Source organism: Capra hircus, chromosome 13 (assembly GCF_001704415.2).
Source record: "Capra hircus breed San Clemente chromosome 13, ASM170441v1, whole genome shotgun sequence".
NCBI classification, from domain to species: Eukaryota; Metazoa; Chordata; class Mammalia; order Artiodactyla; family Bovidae; genus Capra; species Capra hircus.
The window spans coordinates 63,673,685-63,700,255 of NC_030820.1; the positions used below are offsets into that span (position 1 = coordinate 63,673,685).

Sequence of the window (26,571 nt, forward strand, 5' to 3'; positions counted from 1 at the left end):
TTTTCAGTGTTAAGATTAAGTGTCACAAGCCCATAAAGTCTTCTCCAATCATTTTTTCCAATGTCAGGTCACCCTTATCAAAACATCTTGTTACTTCTTCAGAGCACATCCCATGTAGTTACTCATTCACTTATTTTCTTGTCTGCCTCCCCTTTATGGGCTTCCGAAGTAGCACTAGTGGTAAAGAATCTGGCTGCTGATGCAGGAATGCAAGAGACACGGGCTCAATCCCTTGGTTGGGAAGATCCTCTGGAATAGGAAATGGCAACCCGCTCTAGTATTCTTGCCTGGAAAATCCCATGGACAGAGGAGCCTACAGTCCATGGGGTCACAAAAAGTCAGACATGACTGAGCACATACACACACTCTTTTATCTGTTCTCCCAGGATAGTTATTAATAGTTATTCATAGTAACTCCATTTATTTTCAATTCCTAATTTAAATGATAAATTTTATGGCCACCTTAACTATATCCTTTAAACACTGAACAGTGCCTGGTGTACGTAACAGGCACTCATTAGCTATTTATGGACTATATGATGAAAAGTCATCTTATCATAACCTTACAAAGAATCATAGACATTTTTCCATATGACAATTGCATTCCAGGAAAACCTCACGGTCCATAAAAATCTCACACTGAAAATAATAGGTTTCATGGGAGAAATACTGTTGAGGCAAACTCAAAAACCATGCGGCTTTGTAACTAGAGCTCTAATGAAAACAAAAATTGGTGTAGGCAACACACCTGAACACTAGAGTGGAAATGCCTGGTCAAAGCTGGGAGGGAACACAGATGCAGTGGAGCTTTGAGCTAGTGGGGCTGCCCTCCAGGTGGGCATGGGAGGAAGTAAAGTTCACAAGCTGAGAGCCATGCAATGCTGAGGGTGTACTTCTGGGGAAGGCACCTGAGTGTAACTTCTCATTCTCAATTTGCTGAAAAAAAGCTGAAAGGGCTCCCAGCCATGTAGCAACAGATCAAATGGTTTATGGACAATTAACCTTCTAATCCTACTATTCTAACTCCCTTTGCCCAGGCAAAAAAAAAATAATGTATGAATAAACACAATTTCCACACTATACTACTGTTATTATCCTATTTACAAGCTGTACATAAGTTAGTTGTTGTCAAGGAAACACACATAGAAGAGAACACTACTGGCTCTCCAACCTGCTGACTGGGGTTGGCAGACTATGACCCATGGGCCAAATCAAGCCTGTTGCCTGTTCAGATAAATAAGTGTTACTGGAACACAGCCACATTCACTCATTTACATACTGCTTTGACTGTTTTTTGCACTATAGCAGCAGAGCTGAGTTGTCTTGACAGAGATCTCCTGGCCCACAGAGCCAAAAATTTTTACTCTTTGACCCTTTACAGACTCCTACTTTAAATCAGAATGAATTTACAGGGGAGTCACAAAATGTCCTCAAAAGAGATGTCTCCTCAACTCCCTGGCCAAAACTCAAAAGAAGGGTACAGGGAGCGTTCTTCAATGGAGAAAAGACTGTGTGTCCTTGGGTGTAGGACAACCTGTCCCTCCAGCCCTGCAGCAGACACCACAATAGTGGCAAGACCTCCTCTTTAAACCTAAAAGGCATCAGCCCATCATCAGTTTCACAAAAGCAACAGCTGCTGCCACCACTTTCACTCCTGCCTGAATTCCCAGTGAATGCGGAAAGAGAAAAGGAGATCACCCAGAACATAGATGTACTTTAAAAGTTAAAAAAAAAAACTCTTTTCTGTAGTATGATAATCACTGCCATATGTAAATTTCATAATTTCTTATAATATATGTGATCTATTTTGCTTCCATGCTGGTATTTGCATTTTAATTTATGGCTACAGGAATAAACAGGAGTCTTACTCTTTTGAAGATTTGTAGGAAGTAGGGATGATTAAGAGAAGAAACTTGGGGTCATACAGACAACGCATTCTGCCCTGCTCACCGAAGTTCTCGAGCAAGCTATGCGTCTGCCCTTTTGGCTTTCTGAACGTCACCAAGACGGTTGGCAAGAATAAGCGTCTTACAAAAGGAGGCAGAAAGGGAGCCAAGAAGATAGTGGTTGACCCATTTTCTAAGGAAGACTGGTATGATGTGAAAGCACCAGCTATGTTCAATACAAGGAATAGTAGGAAAGCACTGACCACAAGAACTCAAGGAAACAAAATCACATCTGATGGTCTCAAAGGCTGTTTTTTTTTTTAATTGCAGCATTATTTTAATAATCAGATCCTAGAAACAACCTAAAAATCAGTAGTAAAATAAGATTTTGCATATTTATACAATGGGATACTATTACAGCAAGGAAAATGAACATATTACAGCTATATGCAATAAACGAAATGAATCTTGCTGATCTGCAGAATGATGAAGCTGCCTTTAGACGATTCAAGCTAATTACGGAGGATGTTCAGGGTAAAACCTGACTGAGATTTCCATGGTATGGATCTTACCTGTGACAAAATGTGCTCAACGGTCAAAAAATGGCAGACCATGACTGAAGCACATGTTTATATCAATGTGCTTCATCTGTTCTCACATGTGTTTTACTAAAAAATGCAACAATCAGACTTGGAAGACTTCTTATGCCCAGCACCAGCAGGTGCGCCAGATTCACAAGATGATGGTGGAAATCATGACCTGAGAGGTGCAGACAAATGACTTGAAGGAGGATGTCAATAAATCGATTCCAGACAGCACGGGAAAAGACAGAGAAAAAGCTTGCCAACCTATTTTTCCACTCTATGATGTCTTTGTTAGAAAAGTAAAAATGCTTCAGAAGCCCAAGTTTGAAGTAGGAAAACTCACAGAGCTACATGGTAAAGGTAGTAGTTCTGGAAAAGTTGCTGGGGATGAGACAGGCGCTAAAGCTGAATAAACTAATGGATACAAGCCAACAGTCCAAGAACCTGTTTAAAATGCAGACTTTTAATGGTGACAAACAAAAGATCTTATTTGTGGTTTAAAAAAAAAAAAAGAGAAGAAATTTGGTGTTTCCTTTCTCCACTGGAAAATACTACCAAAAAGCCCTTATAATTCAGGTAAACAGGTAACATAGACTATAAAATGTTTAGGGTTTTTAAGAAACTGCTTATATGTTTCTTATTTAAAAAATGCATGCTGATGTGCTTATAAAACATAAACAACTTATATGGTGTTATTAACAATAGCTGTTTGACTTCTACTCTTCCCAAAAGTTCATCCTATGTTTAATAGATTGCAGTGAATTAATTTTACTTTTCTGAATCCTTTTGGACAATCAAAACAAACTGGTTATTGTTTAAGCCACGATTCTCGTATTTATCAAATTATGGAATTCACCTCATTTCTCAATCTATCTCTTAACAATCTGTTTGTTATTATTGCTCCTTCTGGGGCACAATAATCTACAATCTTAATGCACAAAATGTGTCTCACTCCTAAACATAAAATGTTGACCTTTCACTTACTGAGGTTTTGTGGAACTTTTAGGTCCTATGCAAGCACAGGGTCAGAAGGGCTTGGCTGACAAGGGCAAGAGAAGGCTGGAATCACTCACTGGTTGCCACCTTGTTTGCATCAACGCAGGAAGGGGAAAGAAGGTTTTAGTACATTGAACACCAAAAGACAGACGCTCCTCTGTGCTTCCTCATACTTGGTAGTTCCATCTCTCAGGTTTATCTCCCTCATCAAGGTCATGAGTTCCTTCTGAGTTCATAAAGGCAAAGCCTATATTTTGCTTATCACGTATTCCAAGAGCTGAAGCAAACTAGTGCTATTATATATGTGCTTCCTTTACTTTCATTCAGCATATGTTTATTAAAGAACTTAACATGTACAGGGAGGTAAAGATACAACAGTCAGCACAACAAGATATGGTTTCTCCCCTACTGGAGCTTGGAGTCCATGGGGGAACAAAATAATCATCAAAATAATTGCTCTAGTGAAGCTGTAAGAAATGATCAGAGCAGGGGAAAACCAGACTTTTGCAAAAGCATGTGAAAAAAGATTCTGATTCAGTCAAGGAGTTCAGAAAACACATCCTTAAGATTGAAGCTGATACTTGAAGGCTGGGTATATAACTAACAGAAAGGGGAATGGTAGGGAACAACATCTATACAGAGGAGACATCAATGCAAAGGACCTGTGACAGGAAGAAGAAATGTATAATCAAGGAACCGAAAGAATGCTGAGGAGGCTATAACAGACAGCAAGGAGGAGGGAGGAGAGCTGGACGAGATAAGGCTAGATGAGAAATGTAAAGGTCAGACTATGCGAAGCCCGAGGTCACAATACAGAGTTTGGACATTATTCTGCAAATAATGGCCAGTCATAGCACAGTTCCAAGGTGTGTGTGTACTGTATTTTCATTTTTAAAAGATCATGTTGACAAAAACATCTGCAAATGAATACGGCTACAAAGGGATTGTTCAGGGCCTCTGTTAGATAAATAAAAAATAAATACTAAATCAGGCATATTGGGTGAAAGGAAGCAGATGAAATTAGGTATTTTTTTAAGGGTTTTTTTTTGTTTTTGATGTGGACCATTTTTGAAGTCTTTATCGATTTGTTGCAATATTGTTTCTCCTTTAAGTTTTGGTTTTTGGCCTCGAGGTATATGGGGTCTTAGCTTCCTGACCACGGATCAAACCCACACCCTCTGCACTGGAGGCAAAGTCTTTACCACTGGACTGCTAGGGAAGCCCTGAAATTAGATATTGTTTAAAAGACAAATCAGTCCTTGGTTGGGGTGCCAGTAAAACCAAAGTTGGATGGACTGATAGCCAAAATCAGTCCAAGGGAATGGAGTCTGAGGCTATGGATGCTGAAGCATCAGGACCCAACCAGCCTCAACTCCTTTTCATGTGAAGCACAGGTGACACGAGTAACTTGTTGTTCAGTCGCTGTCATATCTGACTCTTGGTGACCCCATGAACTGCAGCACACCTGACTTCGCTGTCCTTCACTATCTGACTTTGCTCAAACTCATGTCCACTGAGTCACAATGCCATCCAACCATCTTATCCTCTGCCCTCCTCTTCTCCTTTTGCCTTCAAACTTTCCCAGCATCAGGATCTTTTCCAATGAGTTGGCTCTTCACATCAGGTGGCCAGAGTATTAAGAGCTTTAGCTTCAGCATCAGTCCTTCCAATGAATATTCAGGTCTGACATCCTTTAGGATTGACTGGTTTGATCTCCTTGCTATCCAAGGGACTCTCAAGAGTCTTCTCCAGCACCACAGTTTGAAAGCATCAATTCTTCAGCACTCAATCTTCTTTATGGTCCAACTCTCACATCCATACTGGAAAAACTATAGCTTTGACTAGACGGACCTTTGTTGGTAAAGTGATGTCTCTTAATACACTGTCTAGGTCTGTCATAGCTTTCCTTCCAAGGAGCAAGTGTCTTAATTTCGTAGCTGCAGTCACCATCCACAGTGATTTTGGAGTCCAAGAAAACACAATCTGTTACTGTTTCCACTTTTCCCCCAACTATTTGCCATGAAGTGATGGGACCAGATGCCATGATCTTAGTTTTTTCAGTGTTGAGTTTTAAGCCAGCTTTTTCACTCTTCTCTTTCACCTTCATCAAGAGGCTCTTTACTTCCTCTTGGCTTTCTAGCATTAGAGTGGTATCATCTGCATATCTGAGGTTGTTGATATTTCTCCCAGCAATCTTGATTTCAGTTTGAGCTTCATTCAGCTTGGCATTTTGCATGATGTACTCTGTATATAAGTTTAAAAAAGCAGGGTGACAATAATAGCCTTGACGAACTTCTTTTTCAATTTTGCACCAGTTTGTTGTTCCATGTCCGGTTCTGACTTGCTTCTTGACCTGCATATAGGTTTCTTAGGAGGCAGGTAAGGTGGTCTGGTATAGTCCCATCTTTTTAAGAATTTTCCACAGTTTGTTGTTATCCACACAGTCAAAGGCTTTAAAGTAGTCAATGAAGCAGAAGTAGATGTTCTTCTGGAATTTCCTTACTTTCTCTATGACCCAACACATGTTGGCAATTTGATCTCTAGTTGCCCTGCGTTTTCTAAGTAAAGCTTGTACATCTGGAAGTTCTCGGTTAATGTACTGCTGAAGCCTAGTTTGAAGGATTTTGAGCATTACATTGCTATCATGTGAAATGAGTGCAATTGTATGGTAGTTTGAACATTTTTTGGCATTGCCCTTCTTTGGGACTGGAATGAAAACTGACCTTTTCCAGTCCTGTGGCCACTGCTGAGTTTTCCAAATTTGCTGACATAATGAGTGCAGCACTTTAACAGTTTCATCTTTTTTAGGATTTGAAATAGCTCAGCTGGAATTCCATCACCTCCACTAGCTTTGTTTGTAGCAATGCTTCCTAAGGCCCACTTGATTTCACACTCTGGGATGTATAGTTCTAGGTAAGTGATCACACCATTGTGGTTATCTGGGACATTAAGATCTTTTTGTATAGGTCTTCTGTGTATACTTGCCACTTCTTCTTAGTATCTTCTGCTTCTGTTAGGTCCTTACCATTTCAGTCCTTTCTTGTGCCCATCTTTGCATGAAATGTTCCTTTGGTATCTCCAACTTTCTTGAAGGGATCTCTAGTCTTCCCCATTCTATTGTTTTCTTCTATTTCTGTACACTGTTCACATATGAAGGTCTTATCTCTCCTTCCTATTCTCTGGAACTCTGCATTCAGCTGGGTATACTTTTCCTTTCTTCTTTGCCTTTTGCTTCTCTTCTTTTCTCAGCTATCTGTAAGGCCTCCTCAGACAACTACTTTGCCTTCTTGCCTTTCTTTTTCTTTGGGATGGTTTTGGTTACCACCTCCTGCATACAATGTTACGACCTTGGTCCATAGTTCTTCAGGCACTCTGTCTATCAGATCTAATCCCTTAATCTATTCATCACCTCCACTGTATCATCATAAGGGATATGATTTAGGTCATAACTGAATGGCCTAGTGGTTTTTCCTACTTTCTTCAATTTAAGCCTGAATTTTGCAATAAGGAGCTGATAATCTGAGACACAGTCAGTTCCAGGTCTTGTTTTTACTGACTATATAGAGCTACTCCATCGCTGGCTGTAAAGAATATAATCAATCTGATACCTGGTGATGTCCATATGTAGAGTGATCTCTTGTGTTACTGGAAGAGGGTGTTTGCTGTGACCAGTGTGTTCTCTTGACAAAACTCTGTTAGCCTTTGCCTTACTTCATTTTGTACTCCAAGGCCAAACTTGCCTGTTATCCTAGGTATTTCCTGACATCCTACTTTTGCATTTCACTCTCCTAAGACGAAAAGGACATCTTTTTTTAGTGTTAGTTCTAGAGGTCTTGTAGGTCTTCATAGAATCAGTCAACTTCAGCTTCTTCAGCATTAGTGGTTGGGGAATAGACTTGGATTACTGTGATGTTGAATGGTTTGCTTGGAAATGAACAGAGATCATTCTGTTGTTTTTGAGACTGCACCCAAGTACTGCATTTCAGACTCAATTGTTGACTATGAGGGCTACTCCATTTCTTCTAAGGGATACTTGCCCACAGTAGTAGATATAATGGTCATGTGAATTAAATTTGCCCATTCCTATCCATTTTACTTCACCGACTCCTAAAATATTGATATTCCCTCTTGCCATCTCCTGCTTGACCATATCCGATTTACCTTGATTCATGGACCTAACATTGCAGGTTCCTATGCAATATTGTTCTTTACAGCACCAGACTTTACTTTCACCACCAGACACATACAGAACTGAGCAATGTTTCCGCTTTGGCCCAGCTCTCTTTCTGGAGCTATTTCTCTGCTTTTCCCCGTAGTATATTGGACACCTACTGACCTGGGAAGCTCATCTTCTGGTATCATATTTTTTGCCTTTTCATACTGTTCATGGGGTTCTTAAGGCAAAAATACTGGAGTGGTTTGCCATTCTCTTCCCTAGTGGACCACATTTTGTCATAGCTTCTTTGAGTTATGCAAGCCCCTTCACCACAACAAGGCTGTGATCCATGTGATCATTTTGGTTAGCTTTCTGTGAGTTACTTGGCATTGTGAATTCAACTTAAGAGGAACAGACAAAGCGGCACATGCTACAAATCATGCTATATTCTAGTATTCCTATAATCTGGAACCAGACACGTACCTTCAATCTGAACGGAGAGAATTCCCAGATCCCGAAGCTGCTGGTTGTTGCTCTGAGCCAGGATCCGAAGCCGCTCCGCTGCTTCCCGGGGGATATTGAACGTCACACGCACGCTATTCCAGGGCTCCACCTTCTGTACCTTTAGCTTGCTGGATTCTTGGTCATGAAAGGAAGAGAATAATATTAGTAATGTTTTAGCCATCAGAAGACATGGAATGAACAACAACAGGGAAGTAAAAGAACAAGGTAGAATACCAGTATGGAATAGCTGAGAGAGCTTAAGCTTTGGTATTAGATCTTAAACTTAATCCCAGCCTTACCACTTAGCACCTGGGAAATCATGAACAAGTTATTTAACATTTCTGAAACTTAATTTTCTCTTCTCTAAAACCATGAAAAAACTACTTCATGAGACTGTGAGTGCTAAATTATATAATAATATGCTGAAAATCTAGCATAGCACCTGACATACCATAGGCACTTAGTAGATGGAAAGCAGTAAGATGGAGTAAGGATCACAGGAGGGAAGGGAGAGATAAGCTTAAATTACTAGAATAAGGTCTACTTCTAGACTCAGTTTAATATATGTGAACTGAGAAACTAAGCAAATTTAAGTTTCAAATTTTAAGAGAAATTCTATAAAAATTCAACTGGCAGATATGCCAACTGTAGGATATTAGAGAACATGCAGCTACAATTCACTAAACTTGTTTAAAGAAAGAGCACTGAAAAGGAAGACAGTAGATTCACTTATAAAATGTTCAGCAATTATACTTCTTCAAATGAAAAAGTTGAACTTTTAGTACTCATATTTAAATTTTCACTGAGCATCTCTGTGAAACATATTCATAGATATAGGGAGCAAACATTTCTTCCAATGTCCTGTAAATGCTTCAGTTTAAGGAAGGCTTAAGTCTTGATTGTTTACGTCTCTGATTTTTAATCTTTTTATATGTTAAACAAGAGTAGAATTTCCATTGAAGCACACCAAACTGAGGAGAAAAGCAACATAAATCTCACAACTATATTTCAGTTAGGGTAAGAAAACATTACATTTCAGCAAACCTGAAAAGTCAATGCAAACTTCGAAGATGTTTTTAAATTATAATGCAAAAGTTAAACTAACTGAGGAGGTAATGTTGTTTGTAATTATAGTTTACAGATGGAAAGCAAATACCAGGTCCAGTTAGATAATAATAATTAAAAAAAACATTTTTTCCCCAAAACAATTTTCCCTTTTGTTATAAACTCAGCTACATCAAATCTTTTGCAGCCTCTATTCAATTATACATTCAAGCATTGAGAAAATGGTCATTTAGGCATATATGTCCTCAAAATAAGAAATTTACATGGATAGGGGAAAGTATCTACATGTTACCTAAAAGCCCTTTCTACCTCCAAAACCATTATACATTATCAGTTTATCCAGACATGGAGTCCACTTGTTCTAATATGGAAAAAAAGAGACCACTGGCTAAGAGCATTGAGATATATTAATAAAGGAAATTTAGGAAGGATATGCATGATTCAGTCCAAATGTATTTTACAGGGTAGGAAACTGAAGCCCAGAAAATCTAAGAGATTTACCCAGAATCCAGTAGCTGCTGCTGCTAAGTCACTTCAGTCGTGTCCGACCCTGTGCAACCCCATAAACGGCAGCCCACCAGGCTCTGCCGTCCCTGGGATTCTACAGGCAAGAACATTGCAGTGGGTTGCCATTTCCTTCTCTAATGCATGAAAGTGAAAAGTCAAAGTTAAGTCACTGAGTCGTGTCTAACTCTCAGCGACCCCATGGACTGCAGCCTACCAGGCTCCTCCGTCCATGGGATTTTCCAGGCAAGAGTACTGGAGTGGGGTGCCATTGCCTTCTTCAATCCAGTGGCTACCTATCACTAAAATGGCATTAACATCTAGCTCTGATTTTCAGGCCATTTTCCTTTCCATGACACTTATACATCCAAATAGCAAAAGGCAGGGAGCTTGAGATTCTGCTGCCACAGAGGACAAATGCTGCAGGGCTTCTTCTCAGTCTGAACAGCACTGCAATCTTATTCCTACGTGGCCCAGACAGACATTAAACTTGCTTTTGATGTTACCTACTCGTGATAAGCCTACAGAAAAAATTTTAACTATAACACTTATATTTTATCAAAAATTTTTTTTTCTTAACTTTCATCATATTTGAGAACATCTAATTTAAAATACTTTTTAGATCAAGAATATAACTGATTACCATGTCTGAGCTTACCAATGTATTTAAAAGCCATTAATAAGCTAATTCAGCTATTTAAAAACAAGAAAAAATGTGGATAATTAAGAACAATGAATAATCAGGCCCAGCTAGCCCTTAAAATATGATACATCATAACATGATTATGGTGGCAATTACAACTTTCACCATAAAATTCTCTAATAATGTATTAAATAATCCATAGAAAGAAGCCTGAAACAAGTTTTTTTTTTAAAGAGCCATTTAAAAAAAAAATGGCTCTCCTCCTGATATTAATTCTAAAGAATAAGACCTCAAAACCTAAAAAAGTTGGTTAGCACTGAAGAGTTGCAATAAAAGGATAAAATCTAGGCTTTGCACTATGTCTGAAGGGATTAAATAACTGCACTAACCAGAAAAGATGGAGAATATATAAACCAAAGTCGACAAGCACAAATTCCTGTAAGACCACTATAGGTTATCTAAATGTGTAAAGGGGCCAGATGGGACTATGGTGAGGGGAAGGTATGTCTTCAGCGGCAGCTGCTACTTAGCACCACCTGGGATAGGAGAGTTCAATGTTATCAGACCTTTCCTGTATAAAGACAAATCCAAAATCTGAATTTTAATATAAAATATCTATTTCTTGAAGCACTGGCAATAAAATTCAAACACTAAAAAACAAATAAATGAAAAAAACATCAGAAAAACTAAAGTGAGCTGTATGTAACACATGGCTGCACAATGGATCCAGTAGGCTATCAGTTAACCTCTGATCTAAAATTTAAGAGAACAAATTTCAAATACATTTTAAGTAAAGCCAAAAAAGGCATGGAGTAAAAGATTTTTGAAAGCTTTAAGTGGCCTCAAAGAGCCAGTCATTTTATAGGAAAGGAAACTAAAGACCAGAGAGCTAAAAGCAATAAATAAATTTGGGTCTGGAGAATTCCTCCCATCCATCTTTGCTGTTGTTTAGTCACTTAGTCATGTCCAACTCTTTTGTGACCCCATGGACTATAGCTTGCCAGGCTCCTCTGTCCACGGGATTTCCCAGGCAAGAATACTGAAATGGATTGCCATTTCCTCCTCCAGGGGATGGATCTTGCTGACCCAGGGACTGAACCTGTGTCTCTGGCACCTCCTGCATTGCAGCTGGATTCTTTACTACTGAGCCACCTGGGAAACCCGCTCCTATCCATTACAACAGATAATTTAAGCATTACAATGCTAAGCAATGCTTTATATTCAGTCACTCCATGTACTTAAGAAAATACAACAGCATTTCTATTAAAAAAATTCCTAAAATTCCAACTTTCCAATTAAAATCAGCCTTTCAACCTAATACAGCACAGTTGTACTTTGTAAAACTCAAGATAACCACAGAAGGGCAAATCAAAAACAGTAATAAAAGAGAAAATAATTAAGCAAATTACCCATGTGTAACAAATTGGGCACATGCTCCAATATTGTGTCCAATTTCCATTTGAAGTCTTTATCATCTATATTTCCTTTGAAGGCCACAAAGATTGTGGAATCCTCCAAAATATTATCACTTTTTGAGTCATCATCTTCTAGTCCAGAGTCAAAATCCATCTCTGAGTCTTCTACTGTTGATGAACACAAGGAAGTATAGATGTCTTCTAAGTTTGGAAGGTCATCCAAAACCATGGTGACTATTATTCCAGAAGCATATGTCAAGTGGACAATAAAAAAACCTTTCAAAACAGAAGATATAAAAAAGTATTACAACACATACTTACACAATCAACAATATATACTTCTATGAAAACTAATTTATTTGACAAGTAATAACAAAATACTATAGAGTAAATTAAAAATTACAGGAAGGATAAACTATTTTAATTAAGATATTCTGTAAGTTCGTAAAGATACTAGAAATAAGAATTTACCAGTTTTAACTAAAATTCCTTTTACTTTGTCAGCCTAGGATATAGGCAGAAAGGAACAAGAGATCACAAGAAACTAAAATAGGTATCTTCTAAGAGTTAATTCATATAGGCCTTTGGTTGACCCACAGAGCAAGATCCAGGCTGACCACAGACTCTGCTTACTCCTGTCCTAACAAATGCTTCAGAGCAACCAAGGTTTCTAAAGTCCTCCTCTTCAACCTGCAAAGGACAACCTTACCTAACTAAGAGCATCTGCAGGACTACCTAAAATTCCAAAGTCTTTCACAAGGATCATTTAAAATAACTTTTAAAGGGTTATTGATAGTGGCATAGCTAAAAATAATGATTCAGAAACAGAAAAAAAGAAAGACAAAGTTTTGAAAGAAAAAAAAATACTTTTGCAAAAGTAAAACAACTGGTTACCACATATTTACAGAGGCAAAGAACTATGTCTAGGACAGAACCAAATTACTTTTTAACTTTCAGGTTTAGAGAACTCAAATTTTCTGCTATTTTCAGTTATGTTGCCTACCAAAGAATACAAATATTAAAGACCACACCACGTGGTCATTTCTTCCATTATCTCTGGGACTGATGATCACATTCTTAATCCAAAAGTGAATGAATAAACATCAATTTTTATTAATGTATGTTAAGCAAGAATGGCAAGGAAATAAGACCCTCACACAAATCTTCTAATTAAAATAAATTCCTTACATAAAGCATAATTACAACTATGGGTTTTTTTTTTTAAAAAGATGATTAAGAAAAAAAGACTGAAAATAAATCAACTAAAATACAAATAGTGATTGTACTAGGTTGGCAAGATTGCTGGTAAATTTTCCTATTTTCCAAATATGCTATAAGTCATTAGGAAAAAGGAAAGCTACATATGTTGTACTATGATTATACTTCCTGCACAAATAGGAAAAAAGAATAACTTTAAAAAATTAACGATTCTGTTTTAAAAAGAGCAAAGGCTTTTCAAAAACTAACCTAGGCAACCTTAAGGGGGAAAATTTCTTTGTTGTAAATACGAAAAAGAAAAATTTACATTTGAGCAGAGTAATGGCAACCCACTCCAGTACTCTTGCCTGGAAAATCCCATGGATGGAGGAGTCTGGTAGGCTGCAGTCCATGGGGTCGTTAAGAGTCAGACATGACTGAGTGACTTCACCTTATAGTCTGGCAATTATAACCTTTACTAGCACCATCAGTGTACAAAGGAATAGTATAATTTGGATGGTTAAGAAAAAACAGCACTCAGAAAATCCTTATAAATACCATTGCCCTTAGTCAATCACTCTCTACATTTTACTGATATCAAGGAATTTTAAAGGTAAATAAATGAAACTAAAAAATATTCTAAGGGTTTAAAAGCTGCTGCCTGGGAATTCCCTGGTGGTCCACTGGTTAGGGCTCCAGGCTTCTACTGCACGGGGCACAGTTTTGATCCTTAGTTTTGGTCAGGGAACTAAGATCCCCGGGAAAACTCCCCTGCAAAAGTCAAAGAAACGAAACCAAACAAATTCCTGCTTGGTCATGCCATGTAGGCTGTGCATCCAGATTTGGAAAACTCTCTACTGGCAGACAAGAAGTCAGCTACTAACTTTGTTAGGTGTGATAATAATGGTGCTGTGGTTATACAGGACAAGAGATGTCTTAAGAGATAGTAAGCATTTATCTTTTTGGGCATGCCATGTGGCACACAGGATCTTAGTTCCTGACCAAGGATCGAACCCTGCAATGGAAGTCCAGAGTCTTAACCACTGACCCCTGGGGAAGTCCCACGAGATGCATACTGAAGCATTTAGAGGTAAAATGTCACGATGTCTATAACTTACTTTAAAATAATTCAGGAAAAAAAAAACAGATTAACCAAATGTTGTTGTTTAGTTGCTAAGTCATATCTGAGTTTGTGACCCCATGGACTATAGTCCACCAGACTCCTCTGTTCATGGGATTTCCCAGGCAAGAATATGGATGTGGGTTGCTATTTCCTTCTCCAGGGCATCTTCCTGACCCAGGGATCAAACTCGACTTTGAAGGCGGATTCTTTTACCACTGACCCACCTAACAAAATGTTAATAATGGTTAATTATAGATGATGGGTATATGGGTGTTCACTGTATTTTTATCTGTACTATAATTTATATATATTTGAAATTGATCATAATAAAGTTAAAAATTTTTTTTTAAAAGGGAAAAGCAAGCATACCAGAAACAGTACTGTTTCACAGTAAAACTCCACCAGATATAGGAAATGTGAAACAGCTTCTAAATATCTTCCAAATCACAGTAGGTTTTAAATATATATATATTTGAATATATATTTATAAAAATATAAATTTATGTATCACATATATTTAGCTACTTATAAGTCTTTTCAGATATAAATATATGTATTTATACATATTCAGATTTATATGTGAATAATCATTTAAAGATTGTCACAGACTATTCAGATTATCTGCCATTTGAGTAAAAAGATAAGACACTATTATATACCTCAGAAATCATAAATTCATATACCTACAGGCTTCAGGTGTGTAAAATAAAGGAAGAATGTTGAATATCAAATGTATTTGCATATACTGTATGAATGGTTTGAGCAATGGGAAACTCAAACACCCATCTATGCTAGGCACTCGCTACTTTGCTCCACTTTATTACTTTCTTTCTGGAGGGATGGAAGGAGTTGTGCAGGCACAGGACTAACATTCTGAATTTTAAGAGAAGACTGGCGGCTCAGACGGTAAAGAATCCGCCTCCAATGTGGGAGACCTGGGTATGATCCCTGGGTTGGGAAAATGCCCTGGAGGAGGGCATGGCAATCCACTCCAGTATTCTTGCCTGAAGAATCCCCATAAACAGAGGAGCGTGACAGGCTACAGTCCATGGGGTCGCAGAGTGGGACACAACTGAGCGACTAAGCACAAAATCTGTATGTTGAGTAAAATCTCCAAATTTAAGAACAGATTTATATTTCTGGAAAATACCCTATGGGCCAAATGAAACACACTGTAGCTGCATATGGTCCACCAGCCATCAGTTTTCAATTTCTAATTAAGTCTAGTCAGTTTCTAATTAAGTCTAGTCAGTTTCTAATTAAGTTTAACTTTGACTTTTCACTTTCATGCATTGGAGAAGGAAATGGCAACCCACTCCAGTGTTCTTGCCTGGAGAATCCCAGGGACAGGGGAGCCTTGTGGGCTGCTGTTTATGGGGTTGCACAGAGTCAGACATGACTGAAGCGACTTAGCAGCAGCAGCAACAGTCTAAGTCTAACCTGGATTAAGTTAAATCCAAGTATAACTTACAAAACTGGTAGAACACTAGAGTGTTAAATCGCTCAGTCGTGTTCTATTCTTTGCAACGCCATGGACTGTAGTCCACCAGGCGCCTCTGTTCATGGGATTTTTCCAGGCAAGAATACTGGAGTGGGTAGCCATTCCCTTCTCCAGAGGATCTTTCCTACCCAAGGATCAAACCTGGGTCTCCTGAACTACAAGCAGATTGTTTACTGTCTGAGCCACCGGGGAAGCCTGGTAGAACAAGGGCCTCAGTGAGTTATGCTGTGTTTGGTGGAATGCTGGAAGAGACCAGGTATTTAAAATGCATTTAAGTGTTATGATGCGCCTCTTGGGAGGTCTGTGGATTCACAGAGAGAATAAAAAAAGAGCAAGATCAAAGTCTTAACCTCAGAGAAACAGAAGGCATTTAAACTTAAGAGAATTTCGCTATATAACTTTGGTAGTGTCATTCCACTGGTAGGAATTAATTTTGAGCCATATTTACTCTCATGTAAGTTTTCACTCACCAAAATGTTTTTCTTAATTTTTATCATTTGTCCAGGTCATCTTCTAAGTCCAAACAAGCTGGCATTTTTACGGCCTGTATTTTAAGGTAGCAGTCAAATAAATATCCTAAAAACAACAAAAAAAAGGTAAAGTATTATACAGAAATTACAGAGGTGACCATCCTTCCATCAGAACACAAACATGACAATTTATCAAGTCAACTCAGACACATTCAGATAACAATAAAATAGGGTTTTCATGAAATATGCAGAGAATAGTTCCCCCCACCTGGAGATCTTAGAGCACTCATTGGGCTTCCCTGGTGGATCAGATGGTAAAGTATCTGCCTGCAATGTAGAAGACCCAGGTTTGATCCCTAGGTAAGATGGGAATGGCTACCCACTCCAGTATTCTTGCCTGGAGAATTCCAAGGACAGAGGAGCCCGGAGGGCTATTAGTCCATGGAGTTACAAATGTAAAGAATAACTCCATCAACAAGCAATTTAAAGCATACAGAAGCAAAACTCAGGGATGTATACCAGAATTATGAAACTGGGACCCTAAGCCTTAGAAACCTCCCTATACATTCATTTTTTAAATTGGTCAAATTAGAACACTCTTTGACATAAATTGCAGCAATATCTTTTCGGATTCGTCTCCTAGAACGATGGAAATAAAAATAAATGGAAGAACCAAATTAAACTTAAAAGCTTTTGCACAGCAAAGGAAACCATAAACAAAAGACAACATACAGAATAGAGCAAATATTTGCAAATGAAGTGACCGACAGGGGATTAATTTCCAAACTATAAAACTGACTCACAAACTCAGTTTAAAAAAATAAACCTAATCAAAAAATGTATGGAAAAACTAGACGTTTCTCCAAAGAAGACATACAGATGGCCAACAAGCACATGAAAAAATGTTCAACATCACTAATTAATTATTAAAGAAAAGCAAATCAAAACTTCAATAAGGTATCACCTCACTCTGGTCAGAATGGCTATCATCAAGAGTCTATAAATAATAAATGCTAGAGAGGGTGTGGAGAAAAATAAATTCGTCTACACTGTTGGCTGGAGTATAAATTGGTACAACCACTATGGGGGAACAGTATGGAGGTTCCTTTAAACTAGTTATCTACATTCCCACTTCTGGGCATATACTGAACAAAACTATAATTTAAAAAGATGCATGCACCCCAATACTCACTGTAGCACTATTTACAATAGCCAAGACATGGAAGCAACCTAAATATCAGTCGACAGGATAAAGAATATGTGGGGTGTTTGTGTATACAGATATACACACACACAAATGGAATATACTACTCAAGTATAAAAAAGAATGAAATAATGCCATTTGCAATTATACTGATGGACCTAGAGATTATCTGAAGTCAGACAAAGACAAATATCACAGGACATGCAGAATCTTGAAAAAAAACAAAGAGGATACAAATCAATTTATTTACAAAACAGAAAAAGACTCACAGACACAGAAAAAAAAAATTATGGTTACTAAAGAGAAAGGGGGGAGTGATAAATTGGCATTACCATATATACACTACTATATATAAAACAGAGAACCAACAAAAGCCTACTGTATAGCACAGGGAACTACACTCAATATCGCCTAATAACCTGTAAGGAAAAAGAATATATACATATACGTGAAGTGAAAGTAGCTCAGCTGTGTCTGACTCTTTGAGACTCTACAGACTGTCACCTGACAGGCTCCTCTGTCCATGGAATTCGCCAGGCAAGAATACTGGACTGTGTAGCTATTCCCTTCTCCAGGGGATTTTCCCAACAGGGACCAAACCCAGGTCTTCCACATCGCAGGCAGATTCTTACCATCTGAGCCACCAGGGAAGCCCAAGAATACTGGAATGGGTAGCCTATCCCTTCTCCAGGGGATCTTTCCGACCCAGGAATCAATCAGGGTCTCCTGAAAAGCAGGAGGATTTTTTACCATCTGAGCTACCAGGGAAGCCCATATATACTACTTTGTATATATACTAAATACAAGACCTACACTTTTTTTCCTATTTTATCTATACTAGCTATACATTTTATTTTTCATTAAATTTTCAGTTCTAGTTTTAAAGCATTCTTTATTGTACATGTAGAAACTTATGTATGGAAACTGCATAATTTTGGTATGCATCAGAAAAAATTTCCCTCTTAAGAAAATATGTCTACAATGTCTTTAACTGGGCTGCTAACGTTTTACATTATTGCCAAATACAGATTTTATCATCTCAAATTTTTATTTTATTTATTTTTAAAAATTTTGGATGTGCTAGGTCTTCATTACTGCATACAGGTGGAGAGCAGGGGCTACTCTCTAATTGCAGTGGCTGGGCTTCTCAGTGCAGTGGCCTCTCTTGTTGTGGAGCAGAGGCTCTAGGCACATGGGCTTCAGTAGCTGCAGCACACAGGCTCAGCAGTTATGGCTCGTGGGCATAGTTGCTCTGCAGCATGTGGAATCTTCCTGGAACAGAGATCAAACCTGTGTCCCCCGCAGTGGCAGATTCTTATCCACTGTACCACCAGGGAAGTCCTACAATCTCAAAATTTTAGGTAGGGCTTCACTGGTGGTCCAGTGGTTATGAACCCGCCTGCTAATGCAGGGGACATGGGTTTGATCCCTGATGCAGGAGGATCCCACATGCTGAGGAGCAACTAAGCTCACGCACCACAACTACTCAGCCTACATGCTGCAACTACTGAAGCCCATGTGCCTACAGCCTGTGCTCCACAGCAAGAGAAGCCACTTCAATGAGAAGCCCGCATACCACAACTAGAGAGCAGCCCCTGCTCAACACAACTAGAGAAAGCCCACATGCAGCAATGAAGATCCAGTGTAGCCAAAAATAGATAAACCTTAAAAAATTTTAGATGGATGTATGAACTGCTGCTGCTGCTGCTAAGTCACTTCAGTCGTGTCCAACTCTTAGCAACCCCATGGACTGCAGCCCACCAGGCTCCTCCGTCCATGGGATTTTCCAGGCAAGAGTACTGGAGTGGGTTGCCATTGCCTCCTCTGGATATATGAACTAGGTATTAATAAATAATTATTAGAGAAATAACTATTGCTTAACTATTTTTATCAAGAAAAAGCCAATTTTTAAGTTTCCAATCAATAAAAATTAACCTTTAAGAAAGGCCATAAAGAAAATCTTAATAAATCCAAAAGTAACAACAGGAGAGTCAAATTACTCTGGTGACAATGCACCAAAATTATAAATTTAAAATAAAACCATGGCTTTTTCACCTTAAAGCAACAACAAAACCTTTGGATCTGGGTTAAAAAAGAAATCAAAACAGCAAAACTTTTAGAAATAAGGAGAATACTACATATTGGAACCTAAAGAATATAGCCAAACCAGTTGAGAAGAAAATTCACACAGCCAAGAACACCTATATCAGGAGAAAATAAAGTGAATTAAACATTTGGCTAAAAAAGTTAGACATGGTATAGTCAAAACCCACATCCCCAGGTAAGGAATCAACAAAGGAGAGGATAACCACAGTTGCAGGGCTTTTCCCCAAGGAGTGGGGGGTTACAGACACACACAAGGATCCCCAGCAGAGATTCTGCACTGGGAATACGAGTCCCCAGAACACATAGCTTCGAAGGTCAGCAGGGCTTGTGTACAGGACAGCTAGAAGGCTGTAAGAAAGAGACTCTGCTCTTAAAGGGTGCATGTCAAATCTCACGTGCTCTCCCAGTACAGAGGCAGTAACTTGACAAGAGCCTGAGTCAGAAACACTTGCTAATCTTGCAGAGCCTCCTGGAGAGGAAGGTATCAACTGGGACACTACCTGGGGACACAGATATTGGCAGCAGCCAAATGGGGGAGCTTGTTCTACCATGAGGATACTGGTGCTGGCAAGAGACATTTTGGAGTACTCCCTCTAGCCTTCTAGCCTATTAGTCTTGGGGGCTTTACCCACCCACTAGCAGGCCAGGACCAGCCTCAGCCTCTGAGGGATCTTGCCCCTCCCACCCACGGGCCAACACCAGATCTGAGACCCATGGGATCCTACAGACAGTTGTGCCAGGACCTAGGCCCACCACCAATGGGTTGGCAGCCATCCATGAGGCAGGACCTGGCAGCCAACTAGGCTGGGAGCCAGCCTTGCCTACCAGCATGTCTATAGTACACGGCCCCCCAACAAAATGACCCACACAGTCCACGGAGGGCACCTCGAGAGTATACAGCCCCAAGTGACCAAGAGTAGCATGCAGCTGGGCCCCATAGGACGTCTCCTGTATAAGGCTACTTCTCCAAAATTGGGAAATGTACAATAACTGACCTACCTATTACATATTGGGTTGGTCAAAAAGTTTGTTCAGATTTTTCCATAACAGTGGAAAAATCTGAACGAAACTTTTGGTCAAACCAATAGAAATGAACAGAGATTTAGGCAAAACAAGGAGATAGAGGAGTATGTTTCAAACAGAGGAACAAAACACCACCAAAGAAGAAGAACGAAAGTTAGTGGAGATAAACAATCTACCTGACAAAGAGTAAAGGGTAATGATCATAAGATGCTCAACAAACTTGGAAGAATGAATGAACAAAGTGAGAAATTAAGAGTTAGAAAATACAAACAAGAACCAAACAGAGCTGAAGGACACAATAACTGAAACTAAAAATACACTAGATGTAATCAACAGTGGATTAGACAATACAGAGGAACAGATCAGCAAACAGGAAGTCAGAGTAATGGAAATCACACAAGCCGAACAGAAAAATGAACTTATGAAAATGAGGATAGCTTAAGAAATCTCTTGGAAAACTGCAAGCATACTAACATTAGCAGTTTAGAGGCCCAAACAGGAGAAGACAGAAAAAGGCAGAGAATTTACTTAAAAAATTAAGAGTTGAAAATTTTCCTAACCTGGGAAAGGACACAGACATCCACATCTAGGACTTAGTACAGAGTCCCAAACAAGATGAACCCAAAGAGGTCCACACCAAGATAAACTATAATTAAAATGGCAAAAGTTAAAGACAAAGAGAGAATCTTAAAAGCAGCAAGAGTTGGGAGTTCCCGGTTGTCTACTGGTTAGGATTCAGCTCTTTCACTGCCATTGTTGGGGTTCAATCCCTGGTTGTGGACCTGAGATCCCAGAAGCCACACAGAGTGGCCAAAAGAAGAAAAAACAAAGCAGCAGAAAAAATGCAAATAGTTACACCCAAAGGAATTCCCACAGGACCATGAGCTGTTTTCGGCAGAAACTTTACAGACCAAAAGTGGCATGATATAATCAAAGAGATGAAAGGAAGAAACCTACAACCAAGAACAGCTTACCCAGAAAGGCTATCATTCAGATTTGAAGGAGAGATGAAGAGTTGTGCAGATAAGCAAAAGCTAGAAGTTCAGTGTCACTAAACTGGCTTTACAAGAAATGTTATAAGGACTTCTCTAAAAAGAAAAGACCGCAACTAGAAATATCAGAATTATGGGGAATTCCCTGGCAATCCAGTGGTTAGGATTCTGTGCTTCCACTGGAGGGGGAACAGATCTGACCTCTGGTTGGCAAACTAAGATCCTAAAAGCTGTGCGGCACGGTAAAAAAAAAAAACAAACTTATTTGTAAAGGAAAGCATACGGTAAAGGCAGATCGACCACATACAAAACTAGTAGGAAGGTTAAAAGGTAAAAGCAGTACATCATTTCTATCCACAGTAAGTAGTCAAGGGATACACAAAACAAGAAGAGGTAAAATATAATGTCAAAACATTAAACGTGGTTAGGGACGGAGTAAAAACGCAGAGTTGTTAGAATGTGTTTGAACTTAATTTACACACCCACAGAGCTATATATGAATCTCACGGTAATCACAAAGCAAAAAATCTTTAATACACACATGCAAAACAGAAAGGAATCCAAACATAACACTAAAGATAGTCATCAAATCACAAGGGAAGAGAGAGAAAAAAATAAGGAATACAAAAAAATCACAAAACAATCAGAATAAAATTAACAAATGGCGGAACCTGGTAGGCTACAGTCCATGGGGTCGCAAAGAGTCAGATTCGACTGAGCAACTTCACAAGAAGGAAATGGCAATCCACTCCAGTATTCTTGCCTGGAGAATCCCATAGACAGAGGAGCCTGGCAGGCTACAGTCCATGGGGTCGCAAGAGTCGGACACGACTTAGTGCACTGTCTCATATACCATCAATTACTTCAAACCTGAATGGCTAAATGCTCCAATCAAAAGACACAGAGTAGCTAAATAGATACAAAAACAAGACCCAGCCTTCAAAAGACTCATATCAGATCTAAAACAAAACACAAGACCGAACATGAGGGTATGAAATAAGGTATTACATGAAAATAAAAAGAAAGCTGGGGTAGCAATACTTTTATCAAACAAAATAAACTTTAAAACAAAGACTAACCAAGAGTATTTTAAACCTTGACTATTTGGTATCAATGTTATCACATTTCCCTGAGAAACTGCAACTTATTTGGTACAGATATTTAAAACTCTTCCTTCTGCCACTAGTGGCTATTCTCTACTCTTCTCTCATCTTCCTTCTTTCAAAAAGTAAGCTGGAGCTAAAACGGAGGCTACCGAACAATGCCTGGTTCATCTCTATCATCACCTCCATCCTAATTTTTCACTGATATACTTAAGGACACACTGAGACTCAAAGTTATTAACAGCACTGGCAACTAGGGCTGCTGCTCAAACAATTGCTGGACTCAAAAATGACTTTTCTGCCGAAGAGCAGGCACAAATGGGAGCCAGGAGGATAGCAACAGATTTCTAACTTCCTCCAACTGCCTGTTCCTAAACAACTTTCTCCAGAGGCAGCAATGGCAATGCTGTTACATTACCCTTCTGTAAGAGATTCACTTAAAATGGTCAGTGCTAATAGTACTATATAGCCACAACCTTCCTCCTGTACTTCAGACTTTGTAACATACAAAATAGTATACACACCCTGAGATTTGAAGGCAAATGCAGGAAGGGCTGAGACAGCAAAAGCCCTGGGAGCATTACATACTGGAAATCATTTTTTTGTAGCCTAGACTTCAAATTATCAGCAATAACAAAAAATCATCTCTTTCAAAGTAAAATTACCAGGCCAAAGGAAGGAATTTCCTCTCCTCAATCCAGCAGGAAACACATAAATGACTGCTGGACACTCGAACGTATTCAGAAACTATGTGAATAAATTAGTCCTTTAGTTTAACACCTTAAAAGAGAATTCCTACAGCTACCAAATAGCCAATGAAGCAACAAGTCTTGCAAAGCAAAAATCTGTGGCCAGAGCAAGTTTTGGTCTTCTGTATATGACTTCTCTTTTCCTTATTGGTTGATTGTGGGGCATTTTCTTTATCCTTAAAATCTGAAAGTTTCACTAGAACAAATCCAGTCACTCTCTTTTTAGTAATTTTGCTATCTTTTGTGAGCTCTTTTGAGCTGGAGATGCAGAACATTCTTTGATCCAGGAAAGTTTACATTTCCTTTAAAAAAATCTTTGAAAAAATCTATTTGTCACACACTAGACCTATATACCCCTCTCCTTACTCAAGGAAGAAAAATTGAGGGGAGCGATAGAAAAACTTTCTGCAACATAAAAGAAAAGAAACTCTGCCTCTGTAATCCAGAAAATGAAAATATAAGGCAGCAATTGGTTAAATTTTAGAAATCAATTACATTGCTCTTAACAAACTTGATAAAGCACATTGAAATAAGAGCTCAAAGTTCACAGGCGGAAATGAAAGAAGCTAGTTGAGATGCAGGAATAAAGACAAGGGGAAGAGAAAGGTAAAAATTACAAATATATCAAAGCAGAATTCAAATCTTTACTAGAAAAGTAAAGAGCAGAATACTTTATTTGAAACACAGGGACAACAAATTCAAAACTTCGTTTCAGAATGGAGTAGGGAAGGACAAATAATGCAAAGTATGAGAGAGGGCTGATGAGAAGAGAAAAATAAACTTCAACTAATTTGCTATCCTGGAAACAAACGCACAGAAATAATAATCAAAGATTTTTTTAAAGGAAATGTAAACTTTCCTGGATCAAAGAATGTTCTGCATCTCCAGCTCAAAAGAGCTCACAAAAGATCAGCAAAATTACTAAAAAGAGAGTGACTGGATTTGTTCTAGTGAAACTTTCAGATTTTAAGGATAAAGAAAATGCCCCACAATCAACCAATAAGGAAAAGAGAAGTCATATACAGAAGACCAAAACTTGCTCTGGCCACAGATTTTTGCTTTGCAAGACCAGAAGATAACGGCAATATATTAAAGAATTAAGAATGGAAAAAACAAGGTGACCTAATAATTCTGCTCCCTTCCCCACCAAGTTGTCATTCACTGTGAAATCAACAGGATACTTTCAGATGTACATCAATCATGTACTTTTTAATAAAAAGTACATAAAAAGTACATTGTCTGAATCTAATTAACCAAAAACAAAGACCTTGAGAATAGGAAAGAAAAATGCAATCAGTTAAACATAAGACTGTGCTATGCTTAGTTGCTCAGTCGTGTCTGACTCTTTGCAACCCCATGGACCGCAGCCCACCAGGCTCCTCTGTCCATTGGGATTCTCCAGATAAGAATACTGGAGTGGGTTGCCATGCCCTCCTCAAACATAAACATAAACATAAGACTAAGTCTAAATAGTTATTATAAATATCAGTTCAGTTCAGTCACTCAGTTGTGTCTGACTCTTTGTGACCCCATGGACTGCAGCAAACCAGGCCTCCCTGTCTATCACCAACTCCTGGAGTTTACTCAAACTCATGTCCATTGAGTCCGTGATGCCATCCAACCATCTCATCCTCTGTCATCCCCCTTCTCCTGCCTTCAATCTTTCCCTGCATCAGGGTCTTTTCCAATGAGTCAGCTCTGGTTTCCAAATGAGGTTTCCAAATTTGCTGGCATGCTGAGTGCAGCACTTTCACAGCATCATCTTTTAGGATTTGAAACAGCTCACCTGGAATTCCATCAACTCCACTAGCTTTGTTCATAGTGATACTTCCTAAGGCCCACTTGACTTCACATTCCAGGATGTCTGGCTCTAAGTGAGTGATCACACCATCGTGATTATCTGGGTCATGAAGATCTTTTTTGTACAGTTCTTCTGTGTATTCTTGCCACCTCTTCTTAATATCTTCTGCTTCTGTTAGGTCAATACCTTTTCTGTCCTTTATTGTGCTCATATTATAAATATGATTAATACCAAATGCTATTTTTGAAAAATTGTTATTCAAAACAAAGGTACAAAATAAAAATTACTATCAGTCACCATGATCTTTATTTGAGTAGTATGAACAATTTTGCTAATATGCTCTGTCATTAATTTAATGGGTTACCTGCCCCTCCCCATTAAAGGATAATGAGTTTTAGGCTAGGTCAAGGAACACTGGCCTATTTGAGATACCTCATACAATAAGAACCATACAATAAGTGGTCTTTTGTGACTGACTTCTTTCACTTAGTTTTATTTCTCCAAGGTGCTGTATAGCAAGTAACAGTACTTCATTATTTTAAATTACCAAATAATTTCCCTTTGTATGGGCTTCCAGGGCTTCCCCGGTAGCTCAGCTGGTAAAGAATCTGCCTGCCATGTGGGAGACCTGGGTTCGATCCCTGGGTTGCGAAGATCCCCTGGAGAAAGGCACGGCTAACCACTCCAGTATTCTGGCCTGGAGAATTCCATGGACACAGGAGCCTAGCAGGCTACAGTTCCTGGAGTTGCAAAGAGTCGGACACGACTGAGCGACTTTCACTTTCACGGCCTTCCCAGGTGGCGCAAGTGGTAAAGAGCCCACCTGCCAATGCAGGTAGACATGAGCTGCAGGTTTGATCCCTGGGCTGGGAACATCCCCTGGAGGAGGGCATGGCAATCCACTCTAGTATTCTTGCCTGCAGAATCCCATGGACAGAAGAGCTTGGCAGGCTGCAGTCCACATGGTTGCAGAGTCAGATATGACTGAAGTGACTCAGCATGCACACACACATCCCTTTGTATGTAAACACCATATTCATTCATTCATTCATCAGTTGATAGACATTTGGATTGTGGCCACCATTCGCTATTATGACTAATGTTGCTATGAATATTGGGGTGTACAAAATTTTGGTGTGGATATATGTGTTTATTTCTCTTGAGTATATATACACTGAGGAGGAAAATTGCTGGGTCATATGTTATCTATATTTAACCTTTTGAGTCAGACTTTTTTCTGAAGGAGTTACATCATTTTGCATTCCCATCAGCAGTATACAGGAGTTCCAATTTCTCCACATCTTCACCAATATTTGTTATCTTTCTGATTATAACCATCCTAGTGGGTGTGCAACTGTATCTCACTGTGGTTTTGACTTGCATTTCCTTGACAGCTAATGGTGTTCAGCAAATTTTCATGTTTATTGGCTACTAGAATAATTTCTTTGGGGAAATATCTATTAAAATTCTTTGCCAATTTAAAAATTAGAATGCTTGTCTTTATTACTGAATTGCAAGAGTTCTTGATTAGATATAAATTCCTTTTTAG

General features: G+C 38.8%; 1 protein-coding gene and 1 pseudogene across 5 annotated transcripts in view; one reads left to right on the top strand and one right to left on the bottom strand.

The window, feature by feature from the left end:
• NCOA6 (nuclear receptor coactivator 6) overlaps window positions 1-26,571 on the bottom strand; it is a 91,044-nt gene that overhangs the window by 43,282 nt on the left and 21,191 nt on the right. For all 5 annotated transcript variants that reach the window (XM_018057746.1, XM_018057748.1, XM_018057747.1 and 2 more), the window contains 3 exons: window positions 16,045-16,150; window positions 11,748-12,029; window positions 8,106-8,261 (listed from right to left, as the gene is read on the bottom strand). In XM_018057746.1, coding sequence (XP_017913235.1) covers window positions 8,106-8,261; window positions 11,748-11,982 — 391 coding nt within the window. In that variant the 5' untranslated portion in view covers window positions 11,983-12,029; window positions 16,045-16,150. The remainder of the gene's footprint in view (window positions 1-8,105; window positions 8,262-11,747; window positions 12,030-16,044; window positions 16,151-26,571) is intronic.
• On the top strand, window positions 1,825-2,922 carry LOC106502779 (annotated as a pseudogene).